Below are 27,671 nucleotides of genomic sequence, written 5' to 3'. Positions count from 1 at the left end.
TGCTCTTTTCCAGGAGAGTTCAGAGGGTGCGTGCGTTTTGATAACCATAAAATAAGGCGTGACTCAAAGATTGTGTCGCCTGAAAACACACATTTTGAATGTTAATGTCTATTTCCTCAACGTTTTGCATTTGCATTGAAGGGAACTAACCAGAGACTCGCTGCAGTAAAGGGAGAGGTTAAAAAAACAACAACAACAGCCGTGTTTACTCCCAGATGCGTTCTCGGTCCAGAATGAAAGGGTTAAAGCTGAGGTGGAAGTGCAGCGGAGGACTGAGCAGAGTCCCCCCCAGCCCCTCCTTCCCTCCCTCCCTCCCTCCCTGATCGTGTCCGGGGCCCGTCTGTCTCTGTAGAACAAACCTCCCCCTGGTCTATTCTCGTTATTTGACACCAAAACTATGCAACATCAGCTGGTGTGGGCAGACTTTGGACACAAACTCCTCCAGTCATCACAGCTTTGAGAAGAAGAAGAAGAAGAAGAAGAAGAAGAAGAAGAAGAAGAAGAAGTGGATGAGGAAGTGAAGAGTTATGGGAAGGTGAGTGAACTAACTCGAAAGTGCTCGCGCCCTGTTTAGTTCCCCTGGATTGTTATTAAAAGTTACACAATAGCCGAAGTTCTCCACGAGTTCCAGTCCTGGAAAGTTTTGTTGCCGTGTATGACGTAACGTTACGGTTCGTGTGGTACGTAAGCAGCCCGCCCAGTGTTGAAGCACAAGAACCGTGGAAGCTAGTTCGGTCCTCTGTGGTAGAACCTTCCACATAGAACCCGGCGAACGAGGCATTTGACCCGGGAGACCACAACGGTGAGTTGGGCTGACGACTTTAGTAGAAGCCAGATAAGCCAATTAATATTAATGACTCTGAACACTTCACACCCGAGACCACACACACACACACACACACACACACACACACACACACACACACACACACATTTTTGTAGAGGACTCGACTTAGGAAGGCTTGGTATGTCTGTACTTTCTGTCTTGTCCTGTGGGGATACTGGTGTGTGTGTGTGTGTGTGTGTGTGTGTGTGTGAGAGAGAGAGAGAGAGAGAGAGAGAGTGAGTGAGTGAGTGTGTGTTTGTGTTTGAGCGATGCAGAGGGCATTTTTGCATCAGGGGTAGGGAAGGGGGGGCTTCACAGCTGTCATCATTAGAATAATTCAGTTTCATGGCACACATTCTCTTGAGTTTGGTGTGTGTGCGCGCGCGCGCTCCACAGGTCTAGGCATGTCATCAGACGTTAACTCATGTATTTATGTTTATGTGTTTATGGATTCAAGATACATCTCTAGCAGTGGCAGTTGATGGCAGTATGAAAGAGTCTTTGGTCTTGTGAAGTGTCCTCATGTTAAACTAGCAAAGACTGATTTAATGACACCAGGCCATCAGGGGTGTGTTGCAAGTGTGTTCATTTCAGTTTACCGTGCACTGCAAGTACGTGTGCACAATCCATAATCTATCAAAATATTCCCTGCAGTGCAAAACCCTGTTACCTGTGGTCTAATCTGATATTGAAAGTGATATGGGGGTGCACAATTTTGGATTATTTTTTTGGCATAAATCTGATTGGTTTAAACGTTTAGAATATTCCTTATGTACCAATTTTGATAGCACCTGTATAACAACAAGTTTATGTGATATTTACATTTTGTCCTTTCTGAAAAAAAGAAACGCTTGCAAGCGTGGTCTATTTGAAAAAATAGTGATCATTTTTTTCTTTATTTCCAAAACATTGAGAAAAGCTGTCTAGAAATCATTAATTTGCCGCTTTGATTTCTCGTCATGAACATCAGAGAAAAAGCAAAATGATTTTATTTTCATTTGGAACCAGTATTTGAAAAAAAAAAAAAAAGGACCAGTATCTCCTGATGATGTATGGATATTATCATGCACCCCTGAAGTGAAATATTGTTACACAGCAGAGATGCCGGTTGACTAGGGGTATCCTACACACTTCAGGAAACATGCTTGCACACCCCTGCAGAAGTCAATTGTGGGGTGTGTGAGTGATGTGAGCATCATGAAAGTCATGGATGTGTATGGTAACTGACTTACGGGTGTAGTTATATCTGCGCTCTCTGTTCTGATCTTTTTCTCCTACCATTATGGTTTCATGTTGAGTAACAACACTGATGACAAATCCCTCCAACGTCGTGGTTCAAATCACATTTGTGGTATCAGTTTGCAGACAGGATGATCACAATTCTCCAAATCAGCTTCAAAACCAAGTATTAATAATTCACTTTTATTTAGATGTGATCCTTTAATTCAGTTCAAGGTGAACTGAAGTAATTTAGCAAGCCTGTATACAGTATAGCCCAGATTGTGTTGTTTAACACTGGCTGTAACTGTCCTTATCTCTCCCTGTCATGCATCAGCGTGGGATAATTAGTGACTTAGAAAGGCAAGTCTGCTGTAAATTTTTTACTATCAAACACACTCTCTCACAGAGGCCTCAGCAGCATTTTACTCCCCGCCCTGTTCCCTGAAACATGGACTCTCAGGAGGAACTCATCACCAGTTGGCGGGGACTTGTTTTGTGTACCTTTTGTGGCAAGATGTTTTTTTTTCCTCTGGACTGTTGAGGCACTAATATTTAGGATATCAGTTGACATTCTGTGTTCCATGTTTAGCTAAAGTTGTTCCATCTGACCTCGTGTGTGTGTGTTTTTTTTCTCTACAGTTTTTGACCTTACTCCAACTGGCCTGACCAAATTTGACCAACTGACAAGATGCGTGTGGATGGACAGTCAGACCAATCAGTTCACAACAGTAACAATAACAACAACAACCGCAGCACCACCAATGCAAACACTGGAAACTCTGGTTCCCAGTATGCTCTCTGTGCTCTGGGGGTGGGGCTCGTTGCCCTCGGTATTGTGATGATCGTGTGGAGTGTTGTACCTGCGGACACGGCCGGGAATAGCAGCAGCAGCGGCGGCACAGGCGGAGGAGACATTGAGACCGGGAGCAGGAAACATAAAGCGTCCTCGGTGGCCTTTGTCCTGGTGGGCTCCGGGGTGGTGATGCTGCTGCTGTCCTTGTGTCTGGGGATGAGGAACAAACAGCGGGAGCAGCTGATGCTCCAGGAGGCACAGAACCATGGGAGGGTGGCAGCCAGCGAGCTGGCCGAACAAGAAACGTGAGTCCAGTCATGATGAACGGCATGAAAAACATCCACAGTACACTGTTGTAGCCCGAGTCTCTTTATAATGTGTGTGAAAGGAAGGCTCAGCTAGGGCTGGGCGAAATGGCTAAAAACTAAACACGATCAAGTGTTTCAGATCAGTTATTATTGAGAAGAATCATTGAAACTCATTTCTATTTACCTACTTTGCCAGAAGAAACCTTTGTCAATCCTTAATTTACTCAGTGGCCACCTTTCCATGCACAGTATTCCAGTATTAACCCCGTTAAGAAAATGCTGTGAATAAGCTGCTGCTATGTGAGCTTTTTCTGACCACCCTGACCGGAGGTTAAAATTCAAATTTAGAGATGTTGAGTATTCTTATCTCTGTCCATTTATTGAAGAGCGCTGCAGAAATAGAGATATTTACTCCTTAATCTCGCTATCGAGTCCTACTGGAGGTTTCCCAGTATTTTTTGCAACACTTGCAACCCTCAAAACAGCTTTAAGACGTCCGACTCCCAGTGAACGTAGAAACTCCACTCAGAAAACACTCAAAATATGTCACAGTTGCATCATGACGGCAAGGTTAAGTCAGGTCGAACGTTCAGGTTGAACATAGTGATGTAACGTGGGCGTGGGCTGGCATGTCGCCCCTGGCACGCGTAATATAGAGGGATATTATGAATCAATCAAGTGTCTGTTGCTGGTACTTGTAAGTCATGTTTGAGCATGTGTTGGCCCTGTGATGGACTGGAGACCCATCCAGGGTGAACCACACCTCTCACCCCCACCCGCGACCCTTAACAGGATAAGCAGTCGAAAATGGGGGGAAAAAAAAGGAAACTTCCTAAATCTTTGGATAGGAAAAGTTTGTTTCATGTGAGGCAAATTTAAGGGTTGGACTGGAATGAATCCAACAGCTGGTTGGATTAGTAATCCACCACATTAACAGTTGCAGCCTCGGATCCTGAGCCTTTTCTCTTTGAGAAATTATCTCATTACATACACCCACTTAAAACCTGTGCAGAATGATGCAACAATAGGTGGCAAACCTTTAATATGAATGGCAGAACCGTAGAGACGTCTCAGTGCGGTCCGGTCGAGTTCAACGCCGCCACAAATCACAGCTTCGATGATGAATAAGATGAAATCTCTCTCAAACGGATGAAATAAAATGAAACAGGTTTGTCAGCAGGTGTTTGATTTTTCAAATTAAAATTCACAAAGTTACCAAAACTCCTAACAGTTCTGTGACACTTCGCCAAACATTGGGTTCTTTGTGAATTTAAGTTCAGATTTAGACAGAATGAGCTCTTGAAAATAGTAACAGTAATAATAGTAAGATATTGTTCTCTAGCACCTGTCATACAGCCTAGCGTGTTACATCACAACTGCATGATGCCAGTCACAGACATGCAGAATGTACCTTTACAATAGTGCCGCACAATTTGGTGAAATAATTATTTTGCAACCGTTGTGTTCATTGATAATTAAATTTGGGATGTAATAAACGGTATCACTCATCTGTCATTGATGTCTCTAAACCTCCACTAAATAAATGACATTAACTATATCTTTTACAAAAGTAAAGTCAACATCTGCGGAAGATTTCTGCAGTTGTTTATTCGCACACGCTCATATTGCAATGCAAGTAATCACGCAGTACTACTTTGTGAAATTGTTCTAAAATATCTTTTTTGTTTTATTATCCCATACCAACAAGCTCAAGCACTGGACCTTTTATGTGATGTGTGTACGCGTATTAATCCATTTACTTTTTGTATTAAATGTGTCCAGTGAGGAACAGGCCCAGCGCTACGCCGTACCCAGCTACGAGGAGGCGGTAGGCAGCGGCCAGTACCCTGTCCGTCAGAGCAACCTTCAGCTGAGCTCCTCCCAGCTGCCCTCCTATGATGACTTGGTACAAGTTGATGGGGTGCAGTATGAAGTTGAGGGGTCAGAGGTCACACCTGCTGGATCTCAGCCAGTCCCTGCTCCTAGTGGTCCAACTGCTGCTGCTGCCTCATCAAATCGTAGAGCTGGGAAAAGCGGCCGTAAGCTCCTCCCAATCAAAATCCGCAGGATTAAATCAGAGAAGCTGCACATGAAAAATGTTGACAATTCTCAACCGCCGGCTGGAATCAGTATAGAACCGCTCACCCCGCCGCCACAGTATGAGGATAAGTTGCCTCCGCTTTAAGCCCAAGCTGATCATGTTTGATGGACTCAGTTACTGGAATCTTCCACCGTGACCTTTTATGGATCAGGAACTGCCTTGTTGAGCCGGGACTTGAAGATGGCTCCACTTGCAGAACCTTCCCAGTGGCACTTTGTTCTGTTCACGTTAATCTTCCATGCTACATCACTCCAAAGCACTGAACAGAAGAAACTTGTTTTGTGGTTTTGTTTTTTTTGGGGGGGGGGGGTTGGATCTCACTGGATCGCTGACACAGATATGGGCATAGTGGGACTACCAGTCGTTGGGTGCTTTCTTATAGCGAGCGATGTTGTTGTCACACCGTGGCACATCTGGATAAAAGCACACGCCAAATGTAGTTTTGCTGTAGTTTCCAGTCCATATGTTTCCTTTATGTAACCGACCTCAGTGGTGCGGTATCACATGCTTGACGATGGACGACATCATCAGTGGGTGGTTACAGCGGGAGCGTGAACACTCGTAAAGATAAGACTGTGAAGAAGCAACTGTTGAGGTCGAGTTTGACCCTGACTGAGAGGTTTTGGATCTTTACTGTCAGAGGTTTACCAAGTCCATGTATAATCCAGAGGGAGTGACAGAGCAGCGAGCGCTGTATGTCCTCAGTGTTCTGACATCATCAACACTGTCACTCGCTGGCCACGATACCCTGGTGTTCTGGAGCTGTGCAGCCAAAACGGACAGTTGTGACATTTTTAATCGGTGTGTGGGGCTCATCTAAAACAGGAAACTGGGCTTTTCTTTCCACTTTGGAAGATAAACATGTTGTCTATTATTGGACAGCTGCGATCTTATTTTTAACCTAGACAAAACAAAGCTTATTTTGTTTGTGTATATGTATATATATATATATATATATATATATAGACTACAGTTCCCATGACTCCTGGCTCTCCTCCAGAGTTGAATGGAAAATAGAATTGTTGAATGCAAATGGAATATCAAGTCATTCATATGTTGCGATCCCACTGTATTTATTTAAAAAAAAAAAACAGAAGCCCAGTTTCATGCTCCTTTTAAGAAAAAGACGAGCAAGAAACTCTGGAGCTGTACGTGATGTTGAGATCACGAGTGAGTAAAATCTGTAAATTATTAGTTTTATCATCAAAGATATCCTTCAATAAATATTTATTTCCTTTAAAGTTGTATAAAATACATTTTGTCCAGCAGGAAAAAAAAAAGCAACACCAGCATGTAATCATGTTCAGCAACTTGGCAAATATTCAGAGCCGTGGAGTAAAAATATGTCGGGGCCATGGAGAGAGAAAAACACAGTGGTCACAAGATATGACATTTTTATTTTCTAATTTAATTTGCAGCCTCTAATATGATAAAATTGAGTGATCAGGTTATATCCCACAGCCAGATATGAATTTATCTGTTGAAGAAAGTTACATAGCTTGTGGTCATGATTTTTTTCTCTCTCTCTCTCTTCAAGCTAAGGGTTCTGTGCTCCAAGTTACATGCAGGTTTAGGGCTGGAACTGAAAAACTGAAGTTGAAGAAGTTAAGATGGAGAGCAGGAGGGGGTTTTTGTTCAGTGTCTGAAGGATTTAATGACTGAAACAAATATTTATGTTTAATGCAGCATCACAACTACAAGTCATTTTCCATGAATGTAAGTGAGCTGCGATGCTAACTCTGCAGTTTGTCCTCCAGTTTTCACATTAAATTCAACTTCACAAGCCGTTTCTGCTCCTGAAACACTGCTGCTCTTCCTAAAATATTTCAGAGGAAAACATATGACTGACCACAACTCTCTACCAGTGCTTTTATGTTTTGAAAATGGCATGTAGATAAGAAGGATATCTGAAAGCCTTCTTCCTGTCGCCATGGTAAACACGGTGGAGCTGTGAAGGCATTAACAGCGGCCTCTCTCTCTATCTCTCTCTCTCGGCTCTCTGCTTTTGTTCTCGCTGAAGATGACCAACAGAACAGAGACTCTTTGACTGTGCAGCTGCGCTACAATAACGGCAACCATTGCTCAGTGGCTTGCTCATCACCATTCCTCCAACCACAGCTCCACTCGCAGCGTTGTTTTAACATCCCAAGTATGCTGAGAATGAGGCAAGAGAGAATAAAGATAGCTCGGGGCTCTACTCAGGGAAATGGTTGGAGCTCTAGCAGCAGACACTAGTTTATCAGTTCCTGTCTAAAATATCCTGCATTTCTCAGATTAGAATGGTTTAGATATGAACAGCTGGACCTGCAGGTATGAGTTTGCCCCCCAAACGGAGTTATTTTAGGATTTTTTAGACGGGAGGAATGAATTCTTTGTTCCACTCTGCTTTGTGTTTGCATGAATGACAGCCCAGTTAATACATGGCCCTCTCTATCATGCTGGGCAGGCTGTATCGTGTACGGCGAGGGTGTCTGCGACACACAAGGAAACACTGAGTCCCTTCAGGCTTTTCATTGGAATTTCCAACAACTGTTTCTCCTGCTTGTTTCTGAAGTTAAAACTTGTCATAGTGTATTAACATTTTAGTCGTGTTCAATACTGTAGATGTAGTTGTACCTCATTTGCAATGGACCAGTTATGTCATAATGTCATGATAGATTTTTATTACTGTTGCTGAAAATTTTTACATTGATGAATGACAGTGTTTTTTTATTATTATTATTATTATTATAGGTTCCCAAAGCACAAGCAGTTGTCAGTTTCATGTATTGATGTCTTTTTTAAATGTGTTTCTTTTTATATGTACTGTGAAAATGTCTTAATATGACGATGATTTGTTTTTGGAAAATCGTTTTGTTTTGTTTTGTTTTGTTTAGTTGGAGAGGAAACAATTGATCTCGTGGATATTTTATGAGAAATAAAAAGAAGCATTTGTTAAATAATTTGAGTGTGTTTTTTCTAATTCCATGTTGAACCTTTAAATGTCCATATTTTTTCTTGTTTTCTTAGTTGTTCTGCAGCAACTGTGACATAATTGTCTCGTACGGACAATAGAGAGAGAAAAAAAAACATTACTTTGATTACATGAGATATAACTTTGTCCTTCAGTTGAGTTACTTTGAGGTCGCAAGATGTTTAAAGATGTATAATAATTAAATTGATGGAATGAGTTATATTTCATGGTTTTAAAGTAATGCGACTGAAAGAATGAGACATATATACATAGAGATACTTTCTCTGTGCCCACACACACAAAGACCGACCACTCCATGGTCTGGTTTATTGTTTGTTATCCATAAAGCAGAAGTACTTTTTCTATTGCAAAATTGCAGTACTTAAGCTGTACTTGAACATACAGTGGCGTTTGTATTCCTCTTGTTGCATTGACAAGCTGCATTTTTCTCTGACTTGCCAGTAAAATGATGAGACAACTCTTGAGTCATCACGGCTGTTGTTACTGCCGACAAAAACACTTGAAAGCTTCTTCAGTTGTTGGTTGTTACCTGCAGTGAAGGACAGAAAACTCATCTAGAATTTACACCCTGTTTTTCAAAGTGGAGGTTTTGGTTTTTTTTCCCACTTAAGGGTTACACTGTGATGATGGTAATGATGAAATCACTCCATGAAAATGTTACTAACTGTGTTTATCCAGTCGATGTAGGAGCTGACTTGGGTGAAGACGGTGGGCTTCCGGAAGACGTTGCAGCCCTGGCCAGAACCAAAACTAACCACGCCATGGACTTCCCAGGAGCCATCGGGGTTCTGGCAATTCAAGGGGCCGCCAGAGTCGCCCTGTAGGTCAGCACGCCATTTCCTTACTGATGCTAATATACAGTATCAGGGTTCATACAGTAATGAGATGTTCTACGCAAATATCTGCATTTTAGAATATATGTGGTTCAGTTCAACTCAATGATCAACTGAAAAAATTTAAATTAATATTGATTTACTTTAATTCAGATTTATGTCATATAAGCCACATAGTTTGTTCAAATTTGGTACATTCTGAATCAGATTTTTGTTTAAATTTCAAATAAACGTTTCAGAGAAGGTATAATCATGACATTATTTCTCAAAGGCCCAGAAAAATTGTGGAAAAAATGTGTATGAAACCATAGAAGTACTGATTGTTTTATGATGAAGATTGCTCCTGTATGCCATGTAAAAAAAAAAATTTTTTTTTAGTTCCTCCGACTTTGCAAGGCAGAATTTACCGGTAACATAGCCAGCATCTTTACCTGACCATAAAATGACAGTTGCATCTTAAGATTTCCCATCTTTGTATGAACTCACGTTACAGCCAGCAGTGATGCCGTCCCCTCCGGCACACACCATCTCGTCTGTAGCCAGGACACTCCACCAGTCGGGCTGTGAGCAGGTATCATGGCCTACCACTGGCAGGAGCGCCTGCTGCAGGATGTCAGCCAGAGGACCACTGGCTGTGTGGAGGAAACTTACATAGCTAAGAAGCAAATTTTTTTTTTGGAGATAAAGTTACATCGGGCACTGGATTGAGACAGTTTATGCTTTTATGCAGATGGAACCCAGGAACGACAGCGGGACTTCAATTGTGAACCTTGTAGAAATAATTGTGCGTAGCAGAACATTACAGAATATTGTGTATGTAGTCCTTAAAATCCCAGATAGGAAGCCCACAGGCCAGCCCAATGAGTCTAGAGTGTGTTCAGTCAGCCAGAGGATTTCACAGACTGAGCCTCATTCATGAAATATTCTTAGCACAAAGTTATCTTTTCACACCGTGAGATTTTTTTTGTGTAACCCTCATTTTAGTCTTACGGACAGAAAGCAACGCCTGATTTCCGTTTCCAACTCCTTGCTTCTGACTTCTGTTGCGAATTTTTTCATCTACTTGCTCGCAAAGACTTGACTGCTACAACATGCACATGACTGATGTCAGGGGCAAGGAGTCAAAAATAACCATCAGGTTTTGCTTCCTGTCTGTAAGACTAAAATGAGGGTTTAAATAAATCTCACAATGAAGAATATCTCGCACATGACACCCACTGCTCTCTATCAGATTTAATGCCATCGTTGCCAGAAGCAGGGAGCTTAGCAAAACTCAGATCAGGATAAAGCGTGTGTTGTGATAGATCAGCCTGACATAAACTGTTGAACTCAGAATCAGTCTTTGATTATATATACATGAGCCCAAATCTAAATTGTTTTGCCGAGGCATAAATCCAAAGCATCTTACTGACTCCGTGTGTTACACTTTGGCAGTAGGAACTGAGTCTGAGGTCTCGGAGTTGCTGTATTTGATAGTTTTGACACATTGTCCTCATAGTAAATAACTGCGAAACATTCATGGGTCTCAGTAAATTGCCTGTTAGGATTAAGACAGATTCCTTCTGCCGAGCCACGTTCACTCACTGGAGAGTCGACCCCAGCCGGTGACGTAGCACGCAGCGCCGTGGGGAAGGATGACAGCGCGCTCTGGCAGACAGGCAGCCATGATAGTGTCAGAGAAGGTGACAGGAGATGACAGCTTGATCAGGGCGATGTCATTGCTTTAAAAAAAAAAAAAAAGGAAAGTCAAGCAAAACATTCAGGAAACATGTGACATGTGTGTTGATGTCTGTATTAACACCAGTTAACTGATCCCTGATGGCCTGCTTCCACATGCTGGTCTGCTGTTAATGTGCTTGATTTGACTGGTGAGGCGATATTGAGCTGTGTGGGCGGCTGCTGATGTTACCGGCTGAGCAGAAAGTTGTAGTCCTCATGAGCGATTATCTTGGCCGCCCTCCGAACTATCGAGCCCTGCTCACTCGCCTTCAAGCTGTGTTTGCCCAGCTCCGCTCTGTAGTTGTAACGCTCGCTGTGAAAAGCACATGATACAGTGTTTTTCAGAAAGTACTATTGACTTTTTCCTGCTTTTGTGTATAATACTTTGCTGACTGTGTAGTTCTATAAGTTTGCCAGGGTGATGTTTACAGCAGTTATCTTGTAAATCTTTTTCTGTTGGAAAGATTTTTAATTCTTGTATGTTCTCTGTTTGGATGCCACTCTGATCTGTCACAGCAGCTCACTCTAGAGCTCCAGTGTTCATCCTCTGATGAAAAATCCACTTCCTGTGTTTGTGCTATTTCAGAGAATGCTTTCATGAAGAGGCATCACACAAATTTAACAAAGTATGCTCAGCTTTTTTCTAGGGAAGCACAAGAAAATATCTTAATTAAACTGGACTTAATTGAATTTTATTTAATGACAGTAAAAATGCCATGGATTATCTCTCGCATATTCATTTACTCCATTTAAAGCGGAGGATTATATTCTCACCATGATTGTTATGTTTTGAATATGTGCCTCTCTGTTTTTTCATGAGTTGGACGTACTTGATGCAGTGTGCAGCAGTGAGGACCCAACTGGAGGCGATGAGGGAGCCTCCACACACGTGCCTCCAGCGCCCACTGCTGTCTGACTGTAGCGAGATCTGAGCCCGGCAGTGAGAGGAAGGAGTGTGCGGCTCAGTTTGATGGTTGAAATCGACTGAAATTCCTCTCCCAACATCCTACAAATCTATTTACTAATTTCCTTATAACTGTTTGGCAAGGAGATCAATGCTACTAAATGATAGAGGACACAGATTTCTGAGATGTTACCTGCCAGGGCCAACTATGAGGCCAGACATCCTGTCCTGCAACCACTCTGCTCAGCACAGGAGGAAAGGTGGGTAGACCACATCCATAAGCTGGAAAACATAATGTTCTCTTTTCTGTTATGCTATAGAATTTTTTCTTTTGAGGCACATGCGTGAATAATCAGTGTAATACAATGCTAGTGAGGTCACTTTTGTCAAAATAAGTCCAAGAGGCGTTGTGTTCTCCACATTGTGTTGTACGTTGCTTTGGACAAATCCATCTGCCAAATGAAACTGTTCAATTGTAGAAATAAATGAGGATTCATCCGCTCCGCGTGGCTTGCAAGGAATCACCAGGAAAGAGATAGAAGTAGAAGAGAAACCAGTGATGAAATTTTTTTTTTAACGCGTAATTTAGTTTCATCTTGTCAAAACATCCTTGATATCAGTAGTGCACATGTGTCAAGATGGACTTCATGGCCATATTTCTCAACAACAGAGGACCTGTTTCCTGGACTGCAGACAGAGGCTCCAGAGACCCCCTTTGAAGGGTTAAATTAGGCTTCACCCTCAGACCCCAGAAACCATGTCCTCAAACAACCCAAGGCTGAGATAAACTGCATTACAAAATCATAAAACGTTGAATGAATGAATGATTGACGTGTAGCAGGAACCACATGTTTCTCTTAGCTCACATTACGAATTTGGAACTCAACTAAGAAATTAAATTGTATTAAAATAAATATACAAATTTACAAATAAACTTGAAACTGTCTTACCGCTAACGAGCACAAAAGCAAGAACCACCAGCCTCCTCATGACTGTAGGGTATGAAACGTTTGTCCAAACCTTGTTTTTAAGCAAAAGAGGAATATTTATAGTGACTGTTCAGCGTGTAGAGAGCAGCCTGGGAAACTTGACAACTCAGGCAGAAAGTTAAACAAGTGATAGAGGCTCAGCATGTGGTTTCTGACGGACTTTTCCCATCACTGCTTCCTATGTGATTCCTGTCTGCTTTGCACTTATTTCATCCAACTTTACAGACAATATTCAAGATGATGTTGTATTGTCATACCTTTTATTTTTCTTCAGGGAAGCCAGTGATGATGCAAAAAATACACACAATAACACAAGATGTAGCTTCACACTTTGTTTATTTTGTATATGTGCCTGTTATCCCATACGCTTGTCCTGTTAGTAGGCAACCATTTTCTGTGGAAGAGACGGAAGATATGTGTTATATAATAATAAATGACTCAGTCAGTCTTTTTTATGTGATAAATATAGTGGTTTCATGTTTTTCGACCTCTAGAGATGGTCAGTGTGAGCTTACAGAGCTGATCCAGTCAATGTAGGAGCTGACTTGGGTGAAGACGGTGGGCTTCTTGGGGAAGTTGCAGCTGAGCCCGGAGCCGAAGCTGACGATACCGTGAACCTCCCAGGCTCCGTCAGTGTTGCGGCAGTTCAGAGGGCCACCGGAGTCTCCCTGTATGAGTCATGTGACGGGAAAAGTTGTCAGGGTGCCAGTTCCACATTTAACAGTCACTGTCCTTAAAGCACACTCAGTCAGTTTAAGGTTTTTATCGAAGATAACATGAGACTGGGGAAACAGGGTGTAAGTTCTTTGTTTGTTGATGTTAATACATTAAATTCTCGTTTCTTTACATTTGAGATGCTCAGTCAGACCCTTCCAAGGAAAGAGAGGGATTAAAAATGCCTCATCTTTCCTTTCTTGTAATCTATTAGCACTGTAAAACCTGATGACAACATCATTTTTTGTACAGTTTATTGTTTTTCTTAAGTATTTAATGAACAGTTAGACAAAGGGCAAGTCATTTCCATAGAAACACAGCATCTAAGCAGTTTATGTTTTTTATTTTATGTTTCCATCTGCTACAAAGGTGGATAGATAGAGGTTGTAGCTGGGCATTTCTTTCAAGTTATATACGTGTGTGTGTGTGTGTGTGTGTGTGTGTGTGTATACAACTCACCTCATTCACTATTTTGAGTTTTGTGAGAGACTACAGTTTATGTTTTGCATCAAATATGTAGCAGATATTCATTACAGTCACTGAAAAAAGTAATGTGCTGCAACTGAAAACATTGATACTTTGTAATGTTACAGAACAATAATGTATTAATGTGTGAATCATAATTTTGTTACTCACATTGCAACCAGACACAACTCCATCTCCGCCTGCACAGACCATGGTATCCTTCACCTGAGAGCCCCACCAGTCAGGCTTGGTGCAGGTGGCGTGATCCACCACGGGCAGGAGCGCCTGCTGCAGGATGTCAGCGATAGGACCTCCGGCTGTGTGAACCCATGTAAGATGTTCAGCTCAGGTGAAAAGATCACAATCACAAGACTCTCCTGGTTGTAGCTCTGACAATAACACGGTGCAGCAGAGCCTAGACAACTTTATCTTACATTAGTGGTGAATTTGTGATTGCAATAGCGTCAAGTCCCTCTAAACCTGATATGTTTTTCTTTCTGCAAAATAAATTACAGAGACCTAATGGAGAATGTGTGGTAGCAAAAGACTTTGGAAACATACTGTAATCTGTGATCGTTTTGGCTCCTCATTAAAGGGAGTGAGCACTCACTGGAGATGCGTCCCCATCCAGTGACGTAGCAGGACTCGTTATGGGGGAGGATGAAGCCGGCAGCGGGGAGGCAAGCGGCCATGATGGTGTCAGTGAAGGTGACAGGGGTCTCCAGCTTGATCAGGGCGATGTCATTACTGGAGGGGAAACATGGTCAGACTCACAGCAGTTGTCACTGAAATGGTGTGTAATCTTTACTATTCAGCAGAGCTTCCAGATCATAAAAGGATGTAATTTCTTTTTATTTTACCGGATGAAAAAGGGGTTCCACTTCTCATGCACAATGATATTAGCGGTGGCCACGAACAGAGCACTTGGCTCTACTTCGATCAGGTTGTGCTTCCCCAGAGCCACTCTGTACTCCTTGCTGCTGCTGGAAGTTGACAGAGAAATACATTTAAAGAAGTGATGTGTTGGCCCAAAGATCTTTTCCAAAGATTTTGTAGTACTTTTATGTAGTACTTCACATTCATGAGGTGAATTATTAAATTAGCAACATCCCAACAAGCATTGGAATCTACTATTGAGTCTGAAAAGTTTTTTTTTTTTTTTTTTTTTCTGGAGGAAGTTTGCTTAAGGGGGTTGGATAATTTATCCATGAGTTTCTAACATGCTGAATAATGAACAATTATTTTACCTCAGGTACCTTGCGTGATAAATTGGAATTCAACAGTGAAAACGTAAATTTGTTTCAGTTGGAGTTCTGATCATTTATCATGAGGTATTTGAATGTTTCATACCTGATACAGTGAGCAGCAGTGAGGACCCACTGGTCTGAGATAAGGGTACCTCCACAGGTGTGTCTCCACTCTCCCTGTCTGTTGTACTGCAGGGAAATCTGAAACAAAACACATAAGCGCAAGCTGGTCTTACTCTTCAGACCACAACTGTGTCTGTACGAGACACGATTTATGTCTTATAAGTGCCACTGATGGAAGCAACACTCAACTTACTGCACTCTACTATTGGTCTGTTCTTCTTCTTCTTCTCATTACAAACATCTCTTACTTTAACAATTCTAACGAATATTTTTGTTTAATGCGAGGAAATGTCATGGTTTACCTGCCATGGCCAACTGTGAGGCCTAACATCCTCTCCTCCAACCACCCTGGTCACCACAGGGGGGAAGGTGGGCAGGCCGCACCCGTAGGCTGAGGAGGCAGAAGAATTTTAATACTCTGTGCACGAGACTGTGTTTTGTAAAAGCAGACGTATGCGAGGACTTACGAATATTTTGGTGTGTGATGTGTTTAGTAAGAGAGAGAGAGAGAATCTTACCACCAGCAACAAGGACAGCGAGGACCACAAACTTCATCTTTTCTCCACAGTTCGCTGTAAAACATCAGACGTGTTCTTATACCTGCACATTATGTAACCAACTGGATCAAATTCTTGGAAATTCTCCTTGACAAATCTTGGGTGGAGCCAAGCGGACTTTACAACCACCAGAAATCAACAGGAATAGTGGGTCAAGGTCAAATTCTTTTGAAGGTTTTTTTTTAAATGTCTTTTTAAAAAAAGCAAAAAAACAAAAAAAAAAACAACAACTTTCTATTAAACAAGTTGAATAAAGTGGACTTGAACTGCATTTCCAAGTGCTGGTGTTCACACAGAAGAGAAATATTCTGTATTACTACTCCGGCTACCTTTACAAAGAAAAATAATGATGTCATAGCTGGACATTTCAATTGTTCAAGAAAATAATATCTATTATTTAAAGACAACTGAGAATGAATTTCTGAATTCCTACTTACCTTTCATTTTTCTATTCCAAAAGAGTTCTGTTGAAGTATGAAGTTTGATCGCAGGATGTGTACTGAGAAATACCGCTGCACAGGTACTGTGTGCTAATGACTCAGACGATACCATAGAAACCAAAATATGTAAATAACACAGAACTGATTTTGTTAAATTCTTACAGCAATAAGTAATTGTTCCACATGACTCATTCCACATCCACCCTATCTTGATGTCGACATCAACATCTGCCACTTAAATGTTAACAGTTTATTATTCCAAACAGCGTATCACCACATAAAACACTGACTTATGGAAATGAATTCATTACCTTTATATATTCTAATTACAATCTAACATTTACAAAAGCGATCTCTTTATTGTATATATGCAAATAAGACAGTGTGATTTCTGCAAAGACCAAAATGTGATTTTTGAGTTCTGAGTTAGGAGTGTGAACTTAAACGTGTGTGCGCGTGTGTGCGTGTGTGTAAGTGTGACTTGACCAACTGGGTAACTCAGAGCCACCTGTGAGGTTCACACAGAGGTAGAGTTAGTGTGATAATGTCTATTTGGGGATATCTGTGGTCTTCTTATCTCCAAGGTTGATTTATTTTTCCCACCAGCATTTCTTGGCCTCTCTCGGGACAGGGGCCCTCTGGCATGTCTGTTTATGAGCTATATAAGGAGGAGCAAGTCCCTCTGAGCCTCTACTGGACTGTCACAATGAAATTTGTGGTCTTGGCTCTGTTTGTTGCCGGTGGTAAGTTATGTTACGTACAAATGTTCAGATTTGTTTACATGTAGTCTAAACTATTCAGATATAAACAACCATGAATGACCCAAAATGATTGGAACCACCGCTGTCATAAAGCACCCTGCTTTGAACTCTTGTCTCCCAGCCTACGGGTGTGGCCTGCCCACCTATCCCCCCATCGTCACCAGGGTGGTCGGTGGAGAGGATGTCCGTGAGAACAGCTGGCCCTGGCAGGTACGCTCCGTTACCACTTCCTATAGTTCAACAATGAGTCCTCTGGCCCAAATAGCCATGTGCCACTGTCATTGTTCTCCTCAGGTGTCTCTGCAGTACAAGAGCGGCAGCAGGTACTACCATACCTGCGGTGGCACTCTGATCTCCAACCAGTGGGTCCTCACAGCTGCTCACTGCATCGGGTGAGGCCACAAGTACACACGTATACCTGATTGTATATTTTTGCAGCCTGATAAGTAAAACACTCAGAGCTACTATAGTAGATTTATGGTCAATTTAACAACAACTGATTATAATTGTACTGTTATTGTAGTGTGACTGTTAATTGTATAGTAAAAGCAGTAGCCCCATAAGAGGTCTAAAGGTAGAAGAAATGCAGTACTGCTTGTCCTAACTATGTTGTATATCTGTGTTTTTGCGGCTAAGCAGCAGCCGCACCTACAGAGTCTTTTTGGGAAAACACAACCTGAAGTACGATGAGGGTGATTCCATCGCCATCAGTCCATCCAAGATTATTGTTCATGAGAACTGGGACTCCTACAGAATCCGGTAAACAGTCCATCTCATCTAGACATCATTTTTGAAGATTTATTTTATTGACGCCTCCCTTGTCTCGTGCACATCCCTGCTCCAGCAACGACATTGCCCTGATCAAGCTCTCAATGCCTGTCACCTTCTCTGATACCATCATGGCTGCCTGTCTTCCCAACTCTGGGGAGATCCTGTCTCACGGGGCTCCCTGCTACGTCACTGGCTGGGGGCGTCTCTGGAGTAAGCTCCTTTCATAGAATATATGAAGTGACTGTTACCTGTCAACGAGCTTGAATCAAATCTTACATTTCCGCTTGCTGATTTTAATTTCAAAATCAAATACGTGAATGAAAAATAACTGAATTGCAACTCATGAGCACCTTGTTTTGGCCTTGAATTTGAACGCTATGTTCTCCTCTGAAGCTGGAGGTCCCATCGCTGACATCCTGCAGCAGGCCCTTCTCCCTGTGGTTGGCTACTCCACCTGCTCCAGACCTGACTGGTGGGGCAGCCTGGTCACCACTGACATGGTCTGCGCTGGAGGAGACGGAGACCTGGCCAGCTGCAACGTGAGTCAAACTGATTGTACAACAAAACTCCCAGCATTACCCCCAAGTATGCACCCTAAATTGAATATTGAATTATTAACAGTTTTGTTGTGAATTTCCTTCCCTTTCTGTGTCACCATTTAGGGAGATTCTGGTGGCCCCCTGAACTGTCAGAACCCTGATGGCTCCTGGGACGTCCACGGTGTGGTGAGCTTTGGCTCCAGCATGGGCTGCAACTACCCCATGAAGCCCTCCGTGTTCACAAGGGTCAGTGCCTACATCCCCTGGATTAACAACGTAAGTGGAAAAAGATTAAATGATAAAATCTTGTTATACACTAGACATATTTTTCATTCATGTAGGCTCAACCCAGATGCTTTGAAAGCTACTCATTGTTTACTGACCTTAGAGACAATGCAATGATGAGACCTGGTTTCATTTTACTGCTTGTACAGTGTAAAGAATGTGATAAAGAGTTGTAGGTGCTGCAGTGCCCTCTAGAGGAGCATTTTAAAACTGTTTTTTCCCCCCCTGCTTTTTATTTTCCAGGTGATGACCAGCTACTGAGATGCTGATTATATGTCTGTTGCACCTGATCATCAAATAAACAGAGTTTGGGGTCACAGGTCATCTTCTGTGTTTTCAAAATCTGGATACACCTTTCATTTATGTGACGTTAACCAGCAGTACCAGCCTCTTCGAAAACCTACTAAAAATCGGACTCTTAACTGTTTACGGGCATTTTAAGTAAACATTCAACCAGATTCTCACTTGTATCATTAGTTTCACACAAAAAAGTCTGAATAAAATGCAAACTTAACATGTGACAGGAAACCACATAAACTGGAATAAAAGTAAGCATCATGGCACTTTTGAAGCACAGAAAACACACATCACTTTTATAATTAGCTAGGAAAGTATTTTTTTTTTATAAAATTCACTTAAACATAAGTGTCAAAAGTATGAATTTTACATTAAGTTTCTTCATTCCAGTACATGGGATTTAGATCAAGACAGACTGTGTGCACCCCTTCTCCTATGGAGCGCCAATCATCGTGACCTCTGACCCTGACGTGCAGGTGTTTGGCGTTCTCTTACGAACGTGTTGCTCACTGAAAGTTTTCTTTTTGTCGGTGTTCGGTAAAATGGAGACAACGTATGAATCTGGGGCGCTTAAAAGAACGGGCAAGAGCAGGAGCAGCAGAGGAGGAGGAAGAATCTTGCGGCCCCGCCAACTTCTTCAAGCTCCGCGTCTGTCGCCAAGCTAGCTCCGCTTACCTGGACCACATGCTAACAGGAGCACGCGCGTGGCTCGTGCAGGTACCCCGGGCGGCCAAACAAACTCATGACGGCGTCGTTGGTTACCAAGAATCACTTTTTCCTGGGTTGGTGTCAAGATACTGGATGGTAAGCTGTCTCCTATGTATTATCTGTGTTTGTTATGAGGCTCCTCATTGATATTTGTTCGTAGGTTGTCGTCGTAATTGTTTATTTTTTTCCCTGTTTGTTTTTGTTTGGCTGCATTGGCGTCCAAACATAAACTAAGTATCAAACGTTAGTTTGCCTTAGTGTGAGTGAGGTTTGAGCAACAATATTAGTCGAATCCATCCGTACTATGTCATTCTGTTTACCTACTTGATACCCAAAACGCCCAAAAAAACCCACCCTGTGACGCTTTAGTCAACGTCATACTATAATTGAGGGTTTGTGAAACACTTGATGGATGTCAACATCTCCTTTAAACCGTTATGTCTGTGCCTCTGTAGCAGATAGAAACATGAACTAAAAGCCCCAAAATGAGACATTTGTCTTCTATGAACAGCCTTTGCTTTATATGTGTGTATGTATATCTATGTATGTGTGTATAGTGTTGTATAGTGTGTCTTAAATCAGTGTATAGCACCTAAAACGTTGTCGACTAGGTCTTAAAGGTAGAAGCTTCATTTCCGTGTTAACCCTAGAAAGGCTCCCCTCCCGGTCAGCATCTGCTCCCAACCCATTCAGCTGTGGGACAAACCTGGTTGAGAAGGAGGACTCTTGATTCTGTATTTATTATTTTAAGTTGTAAGACAGCGTATGCATTTTTTTGTAAGTTTAATTTTATGTGAACCTTTACGAAAGTATTAGAGTGTGTTTACCGTGACCATGTCTGTTGAAGTGAAGGACCGTGGTTAAAAGTGAGGCCCTAAACTTCGAAAGCTCTTTATAGAACTGATCATCTGGACCATTGAATAAATGACCAACGGAATATTTTAAGACAAGAAATATGAAAAAGAGATTGTATAGCAATTTCTCTTCATATTATTTTCATATGTCAACGTAGAGCCAGTACTTATGGATTGGGCTGGGTGCGATGTTCTTTTTTGTTGTGTGAAATTTTATTATTTGGCCACAAGATGGCGACAGATAACTGCATTATAGTCCTCACACTGAGCAGAAATTGACCAGTTGTTCACAGCGTCATTATACTGCATGTAGGAAAACACTTGATATGACAAACATTTTGACTGTATGTCGGCTTAAGACCTGATTATTGTCACACACAGCATTTCATAATGGAAATGTTTCAGTATTAAGTAACACGCGTGTGTGTCATGGGAATCATTGGTATCGTGGGAAGCACGGCGGATGTGACGCTCTTACTGAGTACATGACAATAAAGTCGACTCAGGATGACAAAAATCCGTGTTGCTACTGAACAGATTATATTTGTCACAAACAGCCTGCACTGCAGCAGTGACCGCCTGAGTGTGGGACACCAGCAGGTGTGAGGTTAACGTTGCATGCATTGTACCCAACCAGCAGTAATGTTGAACAAATGTAACCTTTCAACCTCTCTGTTGCGGCGATGAGATGTTTTTGGCACTCCAAAGAATTCCAGGATAGCTCTCTCTGGCTTGGCTTTGATCCGCGCCCATCTGTTACCATGTCCAGGGTTAGAAGGCTACCGAATGCTACACATGTTGTTCGCCTCAGGAAGTGGGCAAAAATATTTTGGGTGTGAGATGGACGCTGTGATGAATTGAGAGAGAGAAGCCTGTGCATGACTTTTCAAGTTCAAGCTCAGTTGAATCATTTGTACATTTAGTGATTCTGATCCAGGCATTGTTTTTTTTTTTTTTTTGAATGGGTGGCAAAATTCTGATGTAAAGTTAAAAAAAAAAACTTATTCATTTGCAAAAAACAGGCAGTACAGTGGTGCAGTGGTCAGCACTGCCACCTCACAGCAACAAGATTCTGGATTCGAGCGGGATCTTTCTGTGTGGAGTCTCCATGTTCTCCCTGTTCCTGCGTGGGTTCTCTCTGGTACTCCGGCTTCCTCCCACAGTCCAAAGACATCAAGAGGGGACAAGACTGATTGATACTCTAAATTGACCGTAGGTGTGGCCGGGAGTGTGAATGGTTGTCTGTCTCTATGTGTTGGCCCTATGATGGATTGGCTACCCGTCCAGAGTGAACCATGGTTATAATAGTTTTGGACTTTTCATTTTAGTTTAGTTTTAGTTAGTTTTGACTTTTTTTTCCCCCAATTTAGTTCGTCTTAGTTCGTTTTTAAAGCGGGTTTGCTAGTTTTTATTAGTTTTTATTTTTGAGAAAACACTTAGTTTTAGTTTAGTTTTTATTAGTTTTAGTTTTTTCATATTTTTCAGGTGCAGGATTTAAAAAAGGTTAAGGTAAGTATTGTGTAATTAAAAACTCAACAAAAGATACCATTTTGAAATATATATATTCAATTACTGATGGACAATCAACCATCCAATGAGCCACAGAACTATAACAGTCCAAAAGATAGTCTTAAGTGCAAAACTGTGCCTGGTACAAATCAAAAAGCCATACATAAGAACATAAATCCCAGTAGTCTCAGGGCGCTCAAACTGCAAAAGACATGAACAAACTAAAAAACACAAACTCTGCAGGTTTGATCAATATTAACGCTGTGCAAATGTAAATAAAGAATTAACTAGACTGCCCAGCACTCGATGCAGGCGCAGCATTTTGGCAGTTCAGTGCAGTTAAGTAGCATCAACACAGTATCTGCTGTATTTGACACAATAAAGTGAAGACAGTGAACTTTTTGGACATTTAAAGTGCACATGTTTTACGTAGTAAACAGTCAGACAGCTGATAAAGTTTTCAAACTCAGCTGGATGCTGATGTGCTTAGCTTTTCTATGATAAATGTAAACTGTCCAGCATGGTAAACAAAAAGAAGAGAAGTCCTTGCATTAAGAAGGAATCTGTGTGTGTGTGTGTGTGTGTGTGTGTGTGTGTGTGTGTGTGTGTGTGTGTGTGACATCCCCGTGTCAATAAACACGTTCACCAATACGTCCTCACGCTTGTGAGGTTCCTGTGAGTTCACGAGCCAACAGTTACTCTGGCCGATTAAAGCAATCCATTATGGTTCTGTTCGTCCCTGTGCTAACTCGCGAGGCAGTGGCATTTGTTCTTCTACGGTGCTCAGAGCGGCTGTCCTTTCAAGGTACTCACTGTATGCCTTTTTATGGACGCTTTTCAGGTGGGCTTTCAGGTTAGTTGGGATTTTCCCTTGAGAAGGGCTCCGCATATTTTGTTGTCCGTCTCAACTATTAAGCATTTGCTTTTGACTTTCTCGCTATCATATTGGAATGCATCCCATATTGGACTGTGTCGCTTTCTCCCAACTTTCGCCTGTGTATCCATAGCCATTGTGGCGTGCAGACAGATCACTGTGCAGCATGTAAACAAGCTGTATACGTCAGGCGGCGCTCATGGTGCCGCACGATGTGACGGCCGACTGTCGTAAAACTAGACGGGGAAATGAATTAAACTCATTTTTAAACCAGAAAGGCCTATGCACAAACATATTCAGAAAAACTAAAACGAAGGGCATTTTTTCTATAATTTCAGTTAATTAATTTTCAGTTTCGTATTGTAAACTCACAATACAGTTTTAGTTAGTTATCGTTTTTTTGTTTACATATTATAATACTGTGTTAAAAACTAATGAAGTTTCATACTAATGTGTGCAACTTCAGCATGAGTCAGGTCTTGTTGGCCAGGGTGGGAAATTGAGTTTAGACATAGCACATGGCGGCTCTGTTAAGTGGTCCCTCTGCATCAGGTCAGTCAATGCACCTGTGTTCACCATCACTCTGGTTCTGAGGAACACGATTAGGTGTGCAAAGTGACAACTGCAGTGACTTAATGCCACATATTCTCCAACTCTTACGCGGCCTTTGACTTCACACTGGTTGTGCTGTTTAATTCAAATGAGGCCATGAGATCACAGTTTGGGGCAGCAGAGGAAGAGTATTCGTCCAGTGACTGAAAGGTTGTTGGTTTGATCCTCACACTCACCCATCACTGTCTGAAAGATACTCAACTTGTGGTTGCACCTAATGGGAGGTTTGGTGTCTTGCACGGCAGCCTTCATCAGTCTATGAATGTTTATGTGAACAAGGCAATGTTGGAAAGTTCTTTTGAGTACCACTAAGGTAGAATGGTGCTATAGAAATACAGTCAATTTATTAACTACAGTTAGATTTTCTTGTAAAACTCTGGTGGCTGTTTCTGAATCCTAGAGGACTTCATGCTCAATTGTGAGTGAACAGCATAAAAACGTGCGTAAATATATGAAATGTATATGAAATAAGTAAAGAAAACATTATAAATGTGTATATATGTATGTGTATATATGTGTGTGTGATTGATATATCTATATATATATATATATATATATATATATAGATATATATATATATAATGAGTGTGTGTGTAACACTGAGTTGTAAATTAAAGGTGTGAATGTGGCTTTTCATTTCTTTACTGTCCTGATGATAGAAGATATTCCACAAAAAAAGGATAGAAATATTGCACAAGACCAATAAAAGTATATGACAATAACTGTCAGTATGAGCAATTAGTAGCATTATGACCATATAATTGATAATGCTGCGCAAGAGTAAGTAGCAGACTGGGGCAAAGAGCCACTGAACCCAAGTGCTCCCCATCTTAAGGCTGGGTGTGATGTCATGTTGGTGAGCTTAGATGTATCTGCGAGACAGACTTTGGATTTTTCATGGTTATTTTCTGATGAGTTCCCATTGTTTCTATTCAATAATTTGCAGTTCCAAGTTTGATTTAGTTTTTGTTCTCATGTGTTTCCACTTTTTCAGTTTTTATCATTGCTTTTATTAAAGGTTTATGGATAGTCAGTATGCCTGCTCCTTAGTAGTTTCAGTGTGGTAGTATGTCTGTTTTTGCTTACATGTGCTGATTCCTCTGTCATAGGTCTGGAAATTGGTTGTGCCATGTGCTGCTTTCTGCATGCATTGGTACTGCAGACAATATTAGCACAGTGCAAATGCAAATATTAGTTTTGACTCAAAGTTATGCACTACATATTTAAGTAGGACTGTCAAGGGAAAAATAGTAACTTTATCAACATGGGCTCAGTGGCCTTGCTGATGTCATCATCACCTTGTGTGTGTGTATGTGTGTCAGTGTGCAGTGAAGCAGACTCTCCCGTGTGGGCATCAGGGGACAAAGTAGTCTTTATGCAGTGTGCCGAGCTCCAAGGCAGAAACATTGTTGAGCATTATAACATTCTGTAACCAAAACCACATGTTCCAGAGTGGAGGACAGACAAACGCAGGCAGGCAGACTCTACAGCTCAACATCAGGATTCTGTGCCCGATCATCAGAGGCTCCTTTCTGACTTCAATGAATCCTTCTTTTGAGTCCTGTGCACTTTCTGTTTATTAGTATACACAAAAATCAATAGAACATATTCCTGATAAAAGGCTTTGGGTGACAGGGGTGTGTGAGGGAAGAGATTGAAGAAAGATGTTTTGTCGGTCACACTTCGGTGACCCCTGAGTGCAACATAAAATGTCTTCATGACACTTTTTTTTTTAGAGACAACAGAATGGTATAATTTGACATTAAAGGTAGTCAGCAATTATATTGCGTATTACTCTGTATGCAAAGACAAATTGTGGTGTTGTAATGTCAGCTATGCACCCTGTATAAACATATGTAATACTATGATTACTATAAATACTATGATTCATGTGCTCCAATGGCGTCTTTTGTCCAGTTGATGTTCCAAATTCAACAAAATCATGTCAGATAATCCAGTTGATGTTCAGAATATTGGTCCTGAGCGTCAAACAATTTTAACTATTTGTCTGACATGACAAACATATCAGATAAACTTGTAATATGATTTGATAGTTGGATTATATTGTGTGTGTGTGTGTGTGTGTCTGTGTGTGTGTGTATATATATATATATATATATATGTGTATATGTGTGTGTGTGTGTGTGTGTGTGTATAGACAGATATATACATAGCTATATAGATATATGAAATTGACATTTATTTGTCAAAAGGCTCATCCTTGCTGTGGACATCAAGGATTTTACCTTAAGGGTGTAGACCTTCTTTTTTTTTTTTAGGGGTTTTAAAAAAAAATCTTTTTGTGAAACCTTACAGATTACCACATAGCTAATGTTGAGAACCATTTTGAGGATATTGTTCACATCCCTCAGGAGACCTGTTGGTCAGGGTCATGTATTGTTTGCCTGGGTAACCTGATTCTGAAACAATGGTGTGAATGCAACAAAATGGACTTTGAGCTTGCACAATATGCGCTGGTCAGGAATTTCAGATGAGCGTCAGCCTGAATCTGCATCTTTCCATGTGTTGAGCTAGCCCACTGCCCCTCGATACTGCTGTATGTACATGGAAAAAAAAAACAAAAGGCAAGCTTGCTTGGAAATGCCCCTTACCTGTATGCCATAGTGCTACTTCTTTTCCCTTGTAGTGTATGTACAATTAAAATAACACAGAATGCAAGTAGAAGAGACCTCCACAGTGAACCTTTAATCCAGAATGGCTGATTTGACAACCAGTGAAACAGTTACATGAAACATTTCTAAGAATATTGCATTGCACAGTCTAAAAGATACCAATTGCTGGAGGGGCCTCTTAGTCACCAGTGGCTTGTACAACATCTAGTGAGCAGGTGTAAGGTAAAACTTAGGTGTTGATTGTCATAGTAGTTTAAAGCAAAGTTGAAAAAAGCCATACAAAAACAAATTTTGAGCCTTCCATAACTTCTGAAACAGTCTTGTTGTATCTTTAGGATTTATGGACTCTTTTTGAACAGAGAAACTGTTTGCGAAATGATTTTTTTCCAAATTTGGGAAAAATGGTATGAATATTTTGCTCAATTCAATCCAAAACCTTATTATTGCTGCTACAGACATACTAATATATTCACTCACACTATGAAATGGCTGTGCAAAAATCATACTAATTATTAAACTGGACACTTGAATGTTGAATGATATTGTTTCAATAAAAAGACTGTCTAAATCCCCTCTCTCACAATATAAGTGGTTTGAAAACATTTTCTTAGTGCATGTACAACATTTATACATCTGGCCCTTGGTGTTCTTCTCCAAGTCCAATAAAGTTTTACTGTTCCCTTAATTAAAGTTTTACTAATGTCGACTGTGATAATTAGCAAGTTGGTAAGAGCTCCTGTTCACTAGATTCCCCACACTTCTCAGCACATGAGGTCCTCACTGGGTCCCTAGGAGGTCAGCTCTAATTAAAGGGACAGTGCCCTATATTAGCCATGCATTAAGCTAGTAACAGAATTGAGATCAGGCAGCCCCCAAGGTTAAGGTTGAACCCTTGACCCAGACCCAGTGACCCCATTTCCCCTCTTCCTGCTAATGTTTTCTCATAGTTTTAGTTAGTTTAGCTGAATGCCTCAAACCTATAATACTTATTTCCAGCTCCGATTAGGGGACTGCTTGGCTGAATCAACATTAAAAGTTACTACATCATAGTTTTCTGAATGTTTTATTAGAGGTTTTGGTTGCCATGATAGTATTTCATCTGTGTTATAATAAGGACATGAGGTTAAGATAGTTGTAAAGACAGAAATTACTTGCATATGTGTATGTCGTTTGATGGTTAAAACTAGCCAATAATCATGAACTCATCCTTGTCTGCCAAACAAGCTCTTCAATCAGCCACATGTGTCTGGATGCAAAATTGCCTTGTTTCTTCTTTCAGTTGAAAACCCATAACTTAAACCCCGTATGTGCCTCTCATCCACACAACTCTTCGCTTTTCAGGGCCTCAAAATGCAAATCTTTGAAGACTCTGCTGTGCACTGCACACTCAAGCCCCCTTGTGGCAGGAAACTGTATAGCAGCAAATTGGCATTGTCCTTCAAACCCATATGTAATTTTTAATCAGATGATAATACTGTATTGTTAGGTAAAATTTGACCCAATTGAATTTTTTTACCCAATCCTAACATTTAGCATGTGTAATGAATTACAGTACAGGTATTCTAGAGGCATGACAAAAACCTTTTGAAAGTCCTTGTCAAAATACTGCGACCG

General features: G+C 41.2%; 5 protein-coding genes across 16 annotated transcripts in view; 3 read left to right on the top strand and 2 right to left on the bottom strand.

Moving 5' to 3' along the window:
- Positions 1–332: 332 nt before the first annotated feature.
- On the top strand, positions 333–8,301 carry tmem51a (transmembrane protein 51a). Of its 2 annotated transcripts, none has more exons than XM_086214425.1 (3): positions 333–535; positions 2,687–3,145; positions 4,931–8,301. In XM_086214425.1, exons 2-3 carry the CDS (start codon positions 2,736–2,738, stop codon positions 5,331–5,333), a joined length of 813 nt encoding a protein of 270 aa, XP_086070551.1. In that variant the 5' UTR covers positions 333–535; positions 2,687–2,735; the 3' UTR covers positions 5,334–8,301. The 2 variants fall into 2 exon arrangements, with proteins under 2 accessions (XP_086070551.1, XP_086070552.1); XM_086214426.1 differs by lacking the exon at positions 333–535 and adding an exon at positions 543–802.
- A 309-nt stretch (positions 8,302–8,610) lies between these two features.
- Positions 8,611–12,669, bottom strand: LOC147256446 (chymotrypsin-like elastase family member 2A). The gene is made up of 8 exons (XM_086212502.1): positions 12,630–12,669; positions 11,873–11,961; positions 11,606–11,703; positions 10,966–11,088; positions 10,641–10,777; positions 9,543–9,688; positions 8,889–9,041; positions 8,611–8,752 (listed from the first exon to the last, which is right to left on the bottom strand). The coding sequence occupies exons 1-8, from the start codon at positions 12,667–12,669 to the stop codon at positions 8,735–8,737; spliced, it is 804 nt and encodes a 267-aa protein (XP_086068628.1). The 3' UTR covers positions 8,611–8,734.
- Positions 12,670–12,989: 320 nt separating this feature from the next.
- LOC147256445 (chymotrypsin-like elastase family member 2A) lies at positions 12,990–16,412 on the bottom strand. The gene is made up of 8 exons (XM_086212771.1): positions 15,736–16,412; positions 15,520–15,608; positions 15,198–15,295; positions 14,708–14,830; positions 14,458–14,594; positions 14,019–14,164; positions 13,184–13,336; positions 12,990–13,062 (listed from the first exon to the last, which is right to left on the bottom strand). The coding sequence occupies exons 1-8, from the start codon at positions 15,770–15,772 to the stop codon at positions 13,045–13,047; spliced, it is 801 nt and encodes a 266-aa protein (XP_086068897.1). The 5' UTR covers positions 15,773–16,412; the 3' UTR covers positions 12,990–13,044.
- Positions 16,413–16,920: 508 nt separating this feature from the next.
- On the top strand, positions 16,921–18,831 carry LOC147256444 (chymotrypsin-like elastase family member 2A). The gene is made up of 8 exons (XM_086214424.1): positions 16,921–16,957; positions 17,097–17,185; positions 17,270–17,367; positions 17,615–17,734; positions 17,820–17,956; positions 18,140–18,285; positions 18,409–18,561; positions 18,814–18,831. The coding sequence occupies exons 1-8, from the start codon at positions 16,921–16,923 to the stop codon at positions 18,829–18,831; spliced, it is 798 nt and encodes a 265-aa protein (XP_086070550.1).
- Positions 18,832–19,334: 503 nt separating this feature from the next.
- Positions 19,335–27,671, top strand: part of prdm16 (PR domain containing 16) — a 248,068-nt gene continuing 239,731 nt past the window's right edge. For 5 of the 11 annotated variants that reach the window (XR_015117926.1, XM_086214416.1, XM_086214415.1 and 2 more), the window contains exon 1: positions 19,335–19,671. Coding sequence is in view for 10 of the 11 variants with exons in the window: in XM_086214416.1 (XP_086070542.1) it covers positions 19,423–19,671 (249 nt within the window). In the remaining variant the exon portion in view is untranslated. The remainder of the gene's footprint in view (positions 19,672–27,671) is intronic. The other 6 variants (XM_086214414.1, XM_086214417.1, XM_086214421.1 and 3 more) reach the window with 3 other exon arrangements.

This window comes from Aulostomus chinensis, chromosome 9 (genome assembly GCF_037954235.1).
Source record: "Aulostomus chinensis isolate RoL2024-O1b breed Wild chromosome 9, RoL_Achi_v1.0, whole genome shotgun sequence".
Classification (NCBI taxonomy): Eukaryota; Metazoa; Chordata; class Actinopteri; order Syngnathiformes; family Aulostomidae; genus Aulostomus; species Aulostomus chinensis.
Note: the sequence above shows the minus strand (reverse complement) of the source record. Positions and strands in the feature narration are given on the sequence as shown.

What these genes read in the sequence shown, in the direction of transcription:
- LOC147256445 (XM_086212771.1), bottom strand. Translation starts at nt 15,772, where the DNA reads ATGAAGTTTGTGGTCCTCGCTGTCCTTGTTGCTGGTG. An exon ending in ACTGCTGCTCACTGTATCAG is followed by an intron (nt 14,831 to 15,197) that starts GTATGAAACATT and finishes GTCAACTTCCAG; the next exon opens with CAGCAGCAAGGAGTACAGAG. An exon ending in TGGAACCCCTTTTTCATCCG is followed by an intron (nt 14,595 to 14,707) that starts GTAAAATAAAAA and finishes TTTCCCCTCCAG; the next exon opens with TAATGACATCGCCCTGATCA.
- LOC147256444 (XM_086214424.1), top strand. Translation starts at nt 16,921, where the DNA reads ATGAAATTTGTGGTCTTGGCTCTGTTTGTTGCCGGTG. An exon ending in GGCTCTGTTTGTTGCCGGTG is followed by an intron (nt 16,958 to 17,096) that starts GTAAGTTATGTT and finishes CTTGTCTCCCAG; the next exon opens with CCTACGGGTGTGGCCTGCCC. An exon ending in GAGACCTGGCCAGCTGCAAC is followed by an intron (nt 18,286 to 18,408) that starts GTGAGTCAAACT and finishes GTCACCATTTAG; the next exon opens with GGAGATTCTGGTGGCCCCCT.
- LOC147256446 (XM_086212502.1), bottom strand. Translation starts at nt 12,669, where the DNA reads ATGAGGAGGCTGGTGGTTCTTGCTTTTGTGCTCGTTAGCG. An exon ending in TACAACTTTCTGCTCAGCCG is followed by an intron (nt 10,778 to 10,965) that starts GTAACATCAGCA and finishes TTTTTTTTAAAG; the next exon opens with CAATGACATCGCCCTGATCA. An exon ending in GCATCACTGCTGGCTGTAAC is followed by an intron (nt 9,042 to 9,542) that starts GTGAGTTCATAC and finishes GCTGACCTACAG; the next exon opens with GGCGACTCTGGCGGCCCCTT.
- tmem51a (XM_086214425.1), top strand. Translation starts at nt 2,736, where the DNA reads ATGCGTGTGGATGGACAGTCAGACCAATCAGTTCACAACAGTAACAAT. An exon ending in GAGCTGGCCGAACAAGAAAC is followed by an intron (nt 3,146 to 4,930) that starts GTGAGTCCAGTC and finishes AAATGTGTCCAG; the next exon opens with TGAGGAACAGGCCCAGCGCT.